Source organism: Leptonychotes weddellii, chromosome 3 (genome assembly GCF_054177405.1).
Source record: "Leptonychotes weddellii isolate Sample4059 chromosome 3, ASM5417740v2, whole genome shotgun sequence".
In the NCBI taxonomy this organism is placed as follows: domain Eukaryota; kingdom Metazoa; phylum Chordata; class Mammalia; order Carnivora; family Phocidae; genus Leptonychotes; species Leptonychotes weddellii.
This window is the reverse complement of record NC_138371.1, coordinates 174,371,255-174,384,309: the sequence shown is the minus strand read 5'-3', so window position 1 is coordinate 174,384,309 and position 13,055 is coordinate 174,371,255. Positions and strand designations below refer to the sequence as shown.

Genomic DNA, 13,055 nt, shown 5'->3' with positions numbered 1-13,055 from the left:
GGCTTTGCCTAAACTGCTGGTATACAGATTTTTAAAACAATTTAAAAATTACTTACACCCAAATTAAAATATACTGCAAGAGGAGGAAACCGGTCAAATTTCACTTATTTCTGGACCTCACATCTGTAAGCTCTCATGCACACAGCAGCAGGAAACACACCTCGGTTCTACAAAGGCTTCCAATTACAAAGCAGCAAGTGCAAGTTCACTTGAAATGTACATTTATACGCCTTGTATGAATGAAACATGGAGCCACACTGAGATGTGTGATAGCAAAAAAGTGTGATCTGAAGTTCCACGACTAGACCACTTCCATGTGGTTTAATAAAAACTGTGCCCAGTCATTTAAAAAAGGCCACTTGGAGGGGCGCCTGGGTGGCTCAGTCGTTAAGCATCTGCCTTTGGCTCAGGTCATGATCCCAGGGTCCTGGGATCGAGCCCCGCATCGGGCTCCCTGCTCTGCGGGAAGCCTGCTTCTCCCTCTCCCACTCCCCCTGCTTGTGTTCCTGGCTCTCGCTATCTCTGTCAAATAAATAAATAAAATCTTAAAAAAAAAAAAAAGGCCACTTGGGGAACAGGCCAGTAATAGAAAAATGTCTGTCATGTAAAACTTAACCATTTACCTGTCTAAAAAATAACCTTCAAACCTTAAATCTTTATGTTGGATTGTTATATGGATATACGTTATCATAGCAAGAAACAAATTTGCTATGGGCTATAAGTTTGGCAATCTGGCTAATGTTTAAAAATGTGCTCATGAAGCGGTAACATTATTTTTATTAAAATAATGCTAATGATGCCAAATGAAATCTCTTTCCACATGAAACATGTCAGGTTGCTTCCAAGTCACCCCCACCCCAGCAGAACAAAAACAAAACAAATCAGTCTGAGACTCACTTGAGTGTTTAATTCAAACCTATATTTGTAGTTTCTAAAATGCTGATCCACAGACCACTTTCTTGTTACACGTGTGTACCAATGAAAACAAAAGCAGAGGATCACTGCCGTCCCTGCAAAAGGAACGGCTCCTTTTCTAATATTCTTTAAAAATATACAATGTACGGTCCTTGTGCCCCAGGACGGGCAGTGACTGACGTAATAAATACACTGGCCTGCCCGCTCTCCTCCCTGCTGCGCGAGCTCCGCCAACTACCTGTTATAAGCCCGCTCCTTTTTGGATTTCTCCAGGGCCTTGTCCATGGTCTTCTCGTTCTCCCCTCGACATTTGGGACAGTACCACTTGCCCTTTGGTTTGTGATTCAGCCCCACGCAGGAGAAATGGAACCACTCGATGGGGCACTCGTCATTGTCACAGCCGATCATTTCTCCATAGGAGACCTGATTGCACAGACAGTATGTTGGCTCGTTCGGGTCGATGGGAAGGTCTGCAGGGGACGCTTCCCGCTCAGCTTTGGCCTTGGAGCGTTTCTTCTTCTTGGAGGCTTTTGCTTTCTTCTCCTTAGGCGTTCCTGAGGTGATGTCATCATGGTCATGATTATTGGCAGCGTTCTCTCGGTTCTCATTGTTGCGCTGTCGCCGGGACCTCTTGTTATTGGTCTTCTCCGCCTGCGTGATTGTCTCGCTCTTGGACTTATCCTGGCCGGCTTTGCCGCTGTGGCCAGTGGTGTCATTGACCTCCTGATGGGCCTCAAAGAGCTCCACGTGACTGTCCACCTGCCTGGTTCGGTTCTCCACCAGCTCCACCATCTGACTCACGATCTGGATCTTCTCGTCGCCCAGCTCCTGGCTCCGAATCAGGGCTCTCTGAATGCAATGCAACACTCTCCTCTTCTGGACGCCGTCTGTCTCGCGTTTCAATTTCTCATAATACTCATCCAGTTCCTTCAGGATTTCTGCAAAGGAAAAATAAGCATTATGTCCATTCTATAAACACAACTGAGCCCTTTATTTAAATTCTCTGGCCTATAAAAAAGTAATTGCAAAGGACAGAAAAAATCAAGGCAAGATTTCCTAGTATGAAAATCCTATAACCTACAGGCATTTTGAGCAGACCTTTTCTCCCCCTATTGAAAAAAATCCCTGGAACTAAATACAAATGCAACACAATCCCCATTTAGCAAAGTGCCACTCAAAGCTCCCCAAGGGACTCTGCATTCAGAAGCATGGGTAACATTACTCTTGGGATCAGCAACTAAGGGCGAAAGTTTAAATTTAGGTGAAGTGCTGATGCCCAACTTCTACTTTCTATAAAATTAATTGATTTATGTCCTGTATTTCCAGTTTTCACTCAAATATTCTTCTAACTTAAATGCCTTTATTCCCTTTATTTTAATGCATCAATGTCTAGAATACCCTATTAAATCAGAGAATGTATATAAATACTACCTAGTGACCCAGGGCCTCAGTTTATCAGTCACATCGCTGTCATCCAACCTTGCTATTCCTCTGTATTACTAAAAACAAGACTGGTTTGTCACAATAAGTCAGACAACCTAGCTTTGCCTTAAAACAAAGGGGTCAGATTTTGCTTTTGCATTTACTGCTTAAGACAATACACATTCACATCTGTAAAAATCAACAGATTTTAAAACATTACCAAAACTAAAAAAACCCTCAGTACTAAATTTAAACTTTGTACAGGGGGTGCCTGGCTGGCTCAGTCGGTAGAGCATGGGACTCTTGATCTTGGGGTTGGGAGTTCAAGCCCTACACCGGGTGTAGAGATTACTTAAAAATAAAATCTTAAAAAAGTGTATATGATTTTAAGATGTAATTTGGAAAGTGTAATTAGGCAATTTCTCAAGATATAAAAGTTGTTAAATAATCTTGATTGAAATAAGGAAAATAAATATTCTTGCCAAAAACCTATTTAAGGGTCCTGGGAAGGAGCCCCTGCATCAGGCTCCCGGCTCAGCGGGAAGCCTGCTTCTCCCTCTCCCACTCCCCCTGCTTGTGTTCCCTCTCTCGCTGTCTTTCTCTCTGTCAAATAAATAAATTAAATCTTAAAAAAAACCACAAACCTTTTTAAATACAAACAGAAAGGTTGCCTGGGTGGCTCAGTTGGTTGGGCGACTGCCTTCGGCTCAGGTCATGATCCTGGAGTCCCAGGATCGAGTCCCGCATCGGGCTCCCTGCTCAGCAGGGAGTCTGCTTCTCCCTCTGACTCTCCCCCCTCTCATGTGCTCTCTCTCTCAAATAAATAAATAAAATCTTTAAAAAAAATAATACAAACAAATTCCCAGAGTTATTTTTCCCAAAGAGTAACAAATCAAAATAGTATCAGGGGGCGCTGCTGGCTTAGTCAGAAAAGCATGCAACTCTTGATCTCGGGGGCGTGAGTTCGAGCCCCACATTTGGTGTAGAGATTACTAAAAAATGAATAAACAGTATCAGATTTTTCTCCTGAAACCCTTTGCAATCTCTTAAAATAAGACAATTTTACTCTCCAGGTAGCAAGTGTGGGAGGCAGGATATATAAAATGTAACCCCTCATCCCTTCCAGATCTTATCTTTGAATAGTTATAAGGCATAAACCTAACACTGAAATAAATACATGAACTCAGACCAACACTGAAGCTTACCTAAATATAAGTATTATTTTCCAGGCTATATTTTTAAACTAAAGACAGCTCTGAAGATACTTCCTAGAAAAACAATGTAGACTATCTGCCCCCAGAAAGGAGGAATGCCATAGTCTCATAGTGTCTGGGAATAATTAATTCTGAAAATAAATAGGCTCAATTTATCTAAGTTCTATTTCATAGATGTTAAAATAGGAGTTTCTCCAATTTATTTTAAATTAATTGCATATTACTATTACTATAACAAAGCTATTTTTGGCTTAATCGGTAACCAAATCGATAAAGACAATATTAGCCTTTCATAGAAAAAACAACGCAATTATCGCTAACATAAAATTCAGTAACATACAGCTTTTTACATCACAAGCAAGCTTACATCCATGTGAAGTCTCAGGTGCGCGAAAGAAACAAAAATCACACCACGAAATTACCAAGAAGTGATTCTGTTACCTGCACAATGACATGTATTTCTTAGACTCCCCAAGCAAAGTCCTCTATCAACAGAGCCGCTGCAGTATGCGCTGTAAACAAGAACAGCACCAGGTCTAACTAGGCGGGCGCCCCGCGAGGACACCAGGAGCTTCTCCCAGCTCCGTCAGCTCCAAGTGCTGCTGACCTTCCTTCTGAAAATGCTCCACACCAATATCACTGTAAGGAAGCAATGGTACCACGGAAAGAATTTAAGGACGAAATGAGACTGTAGCACAACCTAATCTGGTCTGTCCAACTACTAGAAACGTATTTTAACTTTATATAAAGGCTGCACTGACGTTCGTTAAGAAGCGGACTTCCGGGGGCGCCCCGGTGGCTCAGTCGTTAAGCGTCTGCCTTCGGCTCAGGTCATGATCCCAGAGTTCTGGGATCGAGCCCCTCGTCGGGCTCCCTGCTCCACGGGAAGCCTGCTTCTCCCTCTCCCACTGCCCCTGCTTGTGTTCCCTCTCTCGCTGTGTCTCTCTCTGTCAAATAAATAAAATCTTAAAAAAAAAGAAAGAAGAAGAAGCGGACTTCCATGGTGGGGTGGGTATTTAAAAAAATAGTTGAAACAATGCAAAAATAATTTTGAATTCAATAATTCAAGCACAGCCTCAAATACCATTTAAAGTGGGTAAACTAATTCTAAGCCATTTTTCTGAACTAATCTCCAACTGATGTATACTAAGGCCAGACTGCCGGCCAAGTTCGACTTTCAACATAGGTCCTTAAAACTAAAAGCGGTAAGTGAGCATTTCCCCACATCTCCAGTGAGGTCCACCAAACGAGCTGCGACTACTCCCAGCAGCTCAGCGGCCCCTCTCTGCAGGAGGAGCGAGCTCCGCAGCGGGGGCTCCCTCCCCGGGACACCTGGTCCCGAAGCAGCAACACAGTAACTCTGGGGGATGCTACAACAATTGGAAGATGAGTTTCCTGAGAGCGATAATGAACAGTGCCGGTGACCACGAATCCTCCGATCTTCTTTCGCTCCCCCGAGTCGCCGCCTCGCTCGGCGCACTCGGGGCCCTAGGGGCCGGCTCGTCCTCGCCAGGCACCGGCCCCGGGCCACTCACGCTTCCCCGCTCCGCCGCACCCGCGGGTCGCCGGAGGGGCGGCCCCGGAACATCGGCGGGCCTGCCCGCGAGTCCTTGGGGCCTGAGCAGGAGGCCTGAGCAGCATCCTCGGCAGCCCCGGAACCAAGACAGGCCTGCCTCCCCCCGACCCCCGGAGGCCGCCATTGCTCGGCGGCCGGAAATGACCAGGCTCGGGCCCCTGAGGGACAGGGGCGGGGCCGGGCCCTCAGCCAATGTGGAGGCGGTCAGCGGGCGTCGCGCCCCGCCCCGAGAGCCACCGCCTGTGGGGCTCGCCAGGCCGTAGGGCGGAGGCCAAGAGGGGCGCCAATCACAGCACAGAATCAACGAATAAGGCCCGCCCTCGCAGCGCCAATGGCCAATCCGAGGCCGGAGGCCAGGCGACCCAAAGACATTCAAATCAACTCGACCTCCTCCTCCTCCCCGCCCCTCTGAAGAAAAAAGAAGGCAGCGGAAACAGAGACCCGTGCCAGTCACTGCGCAATGCCCACCCTCATCCGGCTCAGCAACCAATAGCTCAGCGGCGGACTGATAAGGACATTCCATGGGGAACGCCAAGACCAATCACAAGGAAGCCAAAGCGGGACGTTCACAATATGCTAATAAGACCCCTATAAAAGTCGCTGCGAAGCCCAAGCTCGGTTAGAGCGCGCAGGGGCGCCATACCCCCGGGGTCTCCCTGCGTGCTCGGGGCGTGCGGTCGCTTCCCACCTCCCCCCACGCTTCCGTTTCCCTGCTGCGCAGCCCTGTAAACATTAGTAAACTCCCAGTGACGATCCGCGTCCCATACACAGACCCCAATGGCGTGCCTGACCTGGCAGGAAAGTTTCCCCAACAGCCAACAATTCCCAGCGGATACGAACCCTCCGCCTCTCTCCGGAACTCTGGGCAGCCGGGGCTGCAAAGAACGACCCACAGGTCCTCTTCCCTGCCATGTTCCTCTGCAAGCCGACAAGCTTTGCCCGCGCCCCCCGAGCACAGCAGATGGGCGACTTCCTCGACCCATCCTCCCTTCCATCCCCTCCCCTTCCCCACCGCACGCACAGAATAAAGCCCTCGCCCTCCGCGAACTACACCCGGCCGCGCCGCCCCTCGCACGTCGGCCCTTACTCGGTGTCCAGCTCCACAGGAGGCCCGGGGGATCGGGCGGGGGCGGCGGCGACCGGGGCCGCACCGCGCGGAGTGCCGACCCCGGACTTTATATAACACTCAGATTCGGGACTGGGTGGGGGTGGCTCTGGGGATGGCGAGCAGAGCCGGGGACCCGCCACCCGCAGTGCCCTCCCAGCAGCCCTGCGCGCAGCCCCGTCGCTGCGCCCCTCAGCCCCAGCGACCGCGGCACATCCCTCCCTCGGCGCCCTAGCCTGCGCCCCCTGCGCCCCCTCCCCCGCAGCACCCCGCCTCGTCACTTCACTACAAAGAGCGCTTTGCTCGCGCAGACTGGCATTGAGACCTCTCGTTCCTCCTTCCTCCTCTGTGTCCGGGCTTCGCTCACAAGGACCTTGGCGAATCAAAGAGGCTCCAGACCTTTTGTTCCTGCCCGGCCAGAGCGGACGCCGCGGGCCCGCGGCTCCTCCCGGCGGGGAACAGGACGGCCCGCGGCCCCGCGGCGCGCCGCGACCGGCGGGGATGGAGCGACCGCCCCCGCCCATCCATCCCGCCGTACCTTGGTATTTCGCGTCGATCTCCCGCATCAGCGAGACGTTTCTCTGCAGGTCGAAAGGCAGAGACTCGATGGAGTCCAGGTAGTCCTCCACATAGTTCACCAGGTGGATCTGCTCCCCGTTGGCAGGGCTCAACATGGTTCACCGAGGTCCCCGGCGACTCGGCGCGGCTTTCCGCTTCCTCCAGCCCCCGCCCCCTCGGAGCCCAGCGCTGCAAAATGCAAAGCTCCCGCCCGCCGGCGCCCCCCCTCCGGCCGGCCCCGCGCCGCTACATCTGCGAGCCGCGCCGCCTGGGCCCGGGCACCCGGCGCCTGGCGGGCCCGGCCGGCGCTCGGCGGCCTCGGGCGCGGGGCGGGCGCGGGCGGCGCGTGCGGGCGCGCACCCCGGCGCAAGGGCCAGGGCCGGGGCCGAGCGAGCGCGGGAAGGGGCGCGCGCCGCCCGCCGCGCCGCACTTGTCCAACGTGGAGAACCCAAATACCAGTTTCAAACACTTGGGAAACATTCGGCCCCCCGCACCGCGCATGCGCCCCGCCCCTCCACCGCCCCCTCCCCGCGGGCCCCGCCCCCACCGCATCACGCCCCTCACCGGCCCGGCAGTGCGGGGGTGTGGCTTTGTCTGTCACTTTGGCTGGGGAGGGGGTCGCGTGGACAGGGTCGGTGGGCGAAGCGCAAACTTTACTAAGAGTTTTGCACTGGAAGCAGAGCCTGTCGGGCGGCAATGCAGAACCTCCGGGGAATGTGGGGAGCAGCCAGCCCCGCCGAAGAGCCGGTCGGAACCGACTGAGTTGTGGGACGGCTGCCGCCGAGGCCATCGCTCGCCCAGGGTGTCACCTCCCTACCCACACCCAGCCCCTCATTCCAGCGACACGCCGCGGAGCGGGGTATATATAGGGCCCGAAACAGACTGGCAACACCGAAACCCAATCCACTTGCCGCCCTCACCTCAGTGGGCCAATCAAGACGAAGGAGAGGCGGGGCGAGTAAGGATAACTCCTCCCAGGCTCCGACTAGGAGAAACCCCCGTCCTACGATGGGCGGAGAGAGAGGGCGGGCCGTGCAGGGCGGAAGCGATAGCGCATGCGCAATTGCCGGGAGGGAGGAGACCTACCATTAGGCGGCCGGACCACCGCTCCCAGCAACCTCAGCGGCTCGCGCGCCTGCGCGGTCTTCACCGCTTTCCCTTTGTGTCGACGGCCGGAGCCCGGTGCGGAGCGGATTGGAGACAAAGGGGCCCAAGAGGGGAGCTGCTTTTCGGACTGAGCTCCCGCAGAGGGCGGAGGATCCAGACCCCCTCCCGACTGTGCCCTAGGATCCGCTCTCATTAGAAAGACCACCCAAAGCGGGGCGGGGCAGACGTCCGGTCCCGGGGGTCCGGGGTCCTCTACCCGTACCGTCTCGGGGGCGCCCCTCCCCTCCCCCCCGGCCTCTCTCCCCACCCTAAGCTCCCGAATTCGGGCTTTCTGAAAAGCTCTGCGCAGAGGATCCCGTTGCCTAGGCGACGGGCCAGCGCGCCAGCCCGCTGCTTCCGGCTGAGGCCCCGCCCCGTGGGCGTGGTCGCGCTCCGCCTTTGTCCGGCGGGCACGGCCCTGCTCGGCGGGGCATCCTCCCGGGCTGGCCTCTGCGCGCCGCTGTGCTGTGCTGCTCACTGTCTTCCTTCCCCCAGGTGGGCGGGTGTCCTGTCGCGGTCTCTGCGGGCGGAGCTGGCTCCGCTTGGCCTGCCCGGTTCGCCCCGGCGCAGCGGGTGCCTTGGGGCCTGCGGGGTGCTCCTCCGCAGACTGCGAGCCCGGTGCTCGCCTGCTCCAGGAGACGTGCTGTCAAGACCCAGGCCGTTGGCAGGTTTTTAAAGTTACTGTATGTTAGGGGCGCCTGGCTGGCTCACTCGGTGGTGCCTGCCACTGTTGAAATCGGGGTGTGAGGTCCTGCCCCACCTTGAGTGTAGAGATGACTTAAAATCTTTAAATAAAAAATACATAAATAGAAATAAAAGTACTGTATGTAAGCCAGTAGTATTTCCGGTCAACCCAGTGTAGATAAAATAGATTGTTATCCGCGGTGGCGCATTTTCTGATAGGGATGCGGGTAGAGCCGAGGACCCTGACTTGAGCTGTTTTGTCTTTGAAATGGATGGTTCTCATCTGCGGAGATAAACGACCTCTGATATTAACACTTTGAAGTAAATAGATTGATCTTCGCTATTAAACCCCTTCATCCCTTCCCCACAGCAAAAGAACTTTCACTTTGATATTGGGAGAATGGTTATTTTACTTACGGATTCGCACTTCTCCCAGTCTTGGCCTGGTTTAAAGCAAATGATGAATGAAATTTCATTTCATTTTATACAACAAAATTCGTTGGCCACTAGTCTGCATGAGAGACTTGAGTACTATGACATGTGGCAACGGAGACGTTATATGGAATAGAGAGACAATAACGAAGTTGAATAAGAAAAATAATTCCCTTTCTTTGAGACCATATAAATAATTTTAAAGTACCGTAGCAAGAAAGAGATAAGTTCTTTGAATCCTTGCATTTATTGGCCCTGGAATGAGTAGTGTTTGTCTGAATTTAAGAATAAAGGTTAGAAATAACTTACCCTTTCCAACAATAATCAAGCCAGCTTGAACTAGGTTATCTTTTTTAAAAATCACGATGCTATCTGAATAATGATTCCTTTCATGTTTTCATGGACTCCACAGACACAGAAACAAAAGGTTATCTTAATCATTGAACAAGAAATATTTCATGAGGCCTACCAGGTGCTAGCTACTGTGTATGCACTGGGGATGAGGAGCTTGCATTCTGTAAGACAGTTTACCTTGTGGGCTAAAAGGTCAGAAGATACTTTATTTACTAGCTTTACAAAGGTATTAAAATACATATCGATGACTTCACAGTTTTCTGAACAAGATAAGAGACTAAGAGCTAAAACCTAACTATGACCATGGATTTTAAATATACTACTAAGGAAACATGTTTAATTTTGAAGATACATTGAATTACCTTGGTTGGTTTGGTTCTGCTCTTTGGAGTGTGTTGGAAAAATGGATACTAAATTTTTTTCTGAATTATCTTTCTAGTTTAACTGGTGATGCTCCAACCCGTGGGAGTAAAAAGTAAGAGTTGAACATAAAATTTTTTATGTTTTGAGGTGCTTAAAAAATAAATGCTAACATGTTTCTCTCAAACTTGAAATACCTTAAGCAGTATGCTACCTTATCTACTCCACTTTGAATTTGCAAGATTTGGCCTTGAAAGAAAATGTATTACTGAGAACTACCTTTTTGGTTGTTGTCATTAAGGACTAGGAAATGGCATTCAAGATACTTTGGAATCATGAATTTTAATACACTTCTTTGTTCTGGCCTAGATTGGGGAGGAGTCACTTCAAAGTCACAGGATTCTCTTTTGGGGAGTATATTTGTTAATAAATGTTCCCAGTCATTTTTACTTTACCTTAATATTCAACCTGCAAAAAGGACTCATATTTTTTTTTTTTTAAAGATTTTATTTATTTGACAGAGAAAGACACAGCGAGAGAGGGAACACAAACGGGGAGTGGGAGAGGGAGAAGCAGACTCCCTGCCGAGCAGGGAGCCCGATGCGGGACTCGATCCAGGGACTCCAGGATCATGACCCGAGCCGAAGGCAGTCGCTTAACCAACTGAGCCACCCAGGCGCCCAAGGACTCATATTTTTAATCACCATTAAGTAGAGGGTTATGTTTATCATTGGTTTGATGATTTCAGAAAGACTTAATTAGGGCGCCTGGGTGGCTCAGATGGTTAAGCGTCTGCCTTCGGCTCAGGTCATGGTCCCGGGGTCCTGGGATCGAGTACCGCGTCGGGCTCCCTGCTCCTTGGGAGCCTGCTTCTCCCTCTGCCTCTCTCTGTCTCTCTCTCTGTCTCTCATGAATAAATAAATAAAATCTTAAAAAAAAAAAAAAAAAGAAAGACTTAATTAAGTAAAGGTAGAATTGCTGCCAATGAGGGCTGAACACCTTACACAACTGGTTTTCTGAAGACAGAAGATACCATTGTTAATTTAAAAGTCCTGAATTTTCTATGGCCAATTCCAACATACCAGCTGTCCAGATTCATGTGCAGGATTTGGTCTTCAGTGTTACTAAATCTGTTTTCAAGACTTCTAGCTTTTTGGGGGCTCCTGGGTGGCTCAGTTGGTTAAGCGACTGCCTTCGGCTCAGGTCATGATCCCAGGGTCCTGGAATCCAGCCCCACATCGGGCTCTCTACTCAGCAGGCAGTCTGCTTCTCCCTCTCCCTCTGCTCGTGCTCTCACTTGCTCACACTTTCTCTCAAATAAATAAATAAAATCTTAAAAAAAAAAAAAACCCTTCTAGCTTTTCCCTTGAATTCTGTGTGTTGACACAGATCGCCTTTTGTTCATTTTCTTATTTTACTAGCACGTCTAGTATCTGGACCAGAGCTTTCTCCATCAGATATTTCACTGCGGAAATTTCCTCCCACATGCACAACAGGTGGATTTCATCACAGATTCATTCAGCAGCTCTTTTCTGAATGCAGTGCTGGAACAGTGAGGGAGGGAGTTCAAAAGAATTTACAGTCTAAAGTACTGGGGAGAGAAATATATACATTGTACTAGACACAAGAGACTCTTACAAAAACTTACCAAGATAGGGATGGAGAGAGGCAGTGAAGGAGGGATAATACTCCAGTAGAACTTCGAGTAGTCAGGGAGCCTGTGCTTAGCACTGATGGAGAGTTCTCCTAATTCTGAACAATAGGTTCTAATATTTTAGCTTTATGCATTAGAACATAGTTTACATTAGACTACAATTTAGCTTGAAATAGAATTGCAGTATTGGACTCCAGGAATCTTGAAAGGAAAAAAAAAAATGAACTGTTCTAGGAACATACTGGTTTGTCTCTGCTTAAGCATTTGCCTTTCAACAGAACAACCAAACAAACCAAAAAAAAAGAACTGAGGAACCTCTGTGTGGTTTTGAGGAATGCAAAAATTAAGGGGATTTCTTTCTTTCTTTTGACACTGTTTTGCAAGGTATCAGTAGGGGCCCTTTTGTCAAGATAATTTGAAAGTAACTTCAAGTGAATCCGCTTTTAAAAAGGCCCACTGAAACCGCAATTCAGATTGTTTTTGTTCTCAAGAGAGGAGATGATATAGAATGTTTAATGAATCCCAAGTAGACACTTCCTACTACACATACTTGATGAACGATGGGTGGTTTCCTAGCTTTGGTCTTCCATCCGGAGACAGTGCTGTCTTGGGGTGCAAATGACCCTTGTGCTTTTAAATGGAGACGTGCTGTGTGCACATGTAGGAGTGCAGACGTGCCTTGTTTGTGTTGGGGTGCAAGCATGCTGTGTCAGGGTGCACATGCGCTGTGTGTTGGGTGCAAACGTGCTGTGTTGGGGTGCAGATGTGCCTTGTGCACATTAGGAGGCAAGTGTGCTGTTGGGGTGCAAACGTGTTAGGGTGCAAGCGTGCTGTGTTGGGGTGCAGACATGCTGTGTTCGGGTGCAAGTGTGCTGTGTTGGGGTGCAGACGTACTGTTGGGGTGCAGACGTGCTGTTAGGGTGCAGACATGCTGTGTTAGGGTGCAAGCGTGCTGTGTTGGTGTGCAGACGTGCTGTAGTGGGGTGCAGATGTGCTGTTGGGTTGCGGCTATGCCGCGTGCGCGTAGGGGCGCAAACGCGCTGTGTTGGTGTGCAGACGTGCTTCCCGAGCAGGCAAGGTACCGGAGGCGGGTGCCCGCACCGTGAACTCGGGCAGTCAGCGGCCTCCCGCTCCCCAGCGGGAGGTGGGACCGGCCCCGATTCGTCAGCGTCAGCACAAACACCTGCACGACGGGATCCCAAGAGCAGAAGGGCCCCCTCCTCCCGGCGCGAAGGAGCGCCTCCCTCTACCGCCTAGGGCGCCCGTGCCGCGCCCCGCCTCGCCCGCGCCGACCTCTTCCTCGCCCCCAGAGCCGCAACGGGTGCCCTGCAGGCCAGAGGGAGGCGCAGGCCCGGCTACCCGACCGCCTCTTTGGGGGTTGGAGGGACCGAGGCCGAGCTTCTTCCGGAATAGGCGGGCACGGCCGGATCCCCTTCCGGGTTGGGCGGGGCCTGGGCGTCCGCCGTTCTGGGTTGGACAGAGCATAGGAAACCCTTTCCGGATTGGGCGGGGCCTTGTCTGGTATTTATCGGGAGTGGGCGGGACCTGGACGCCCTCTTCCGGGTGGGCGGGTCCGGTGCGAGCCCCTCCCGGAGTGGGCGTGGCGAGCCTCCGCGGCGGCCGCGCGCACCCCTG

The 13,055-nt window shown here is 51.2% G+C and overlaps 1 protein-coding gene across 1 annotated transcript; it reads right to left on the bottom strand.

Moving 5' to 3' along the window:
• Nucleotides 1-897: 897 nt before the first annotated feature.
• On the bottom strand, nt 898-7,016 carry ING1 (inhibitor of growth family member 1). The gene is made up of 2 exons (XM_081815210.1): nt 6,771-7,016; nt 898-1,853 (listed from the first exon to the last, which is right to left on the bottom strand). The coding sequence occupies exons 1-2, from the start codon at nt 6,904-6,906 to the stop codon at nt 1,150-1,152; spliced, it is 840 nt and encodes a 279-aa protein (XP_081671336.1). The 5' UTR covers nt 6,907-7,016; the 3' UTR covers nt 898-1,149.
• Nucleotides 7,017-13,055: the final 6,039 nt, after the last annotated feature.

Coding starts and splice junctions, on each gene's coding strand:
- ING1 (XM_081815210.1), bottom strand. CDS start 6,906: ATGTTGAGCCCTGCCAACGGGGAGCAGATCCACCTGGTGAACTATGTG. Junction 1,854..6,770: donor GATCGACGCGAAATACCAAG/GTACGGCGGGAT, acceptor TTTCCTTTGCAG/AAATCCTGAAGGAACTGGAT.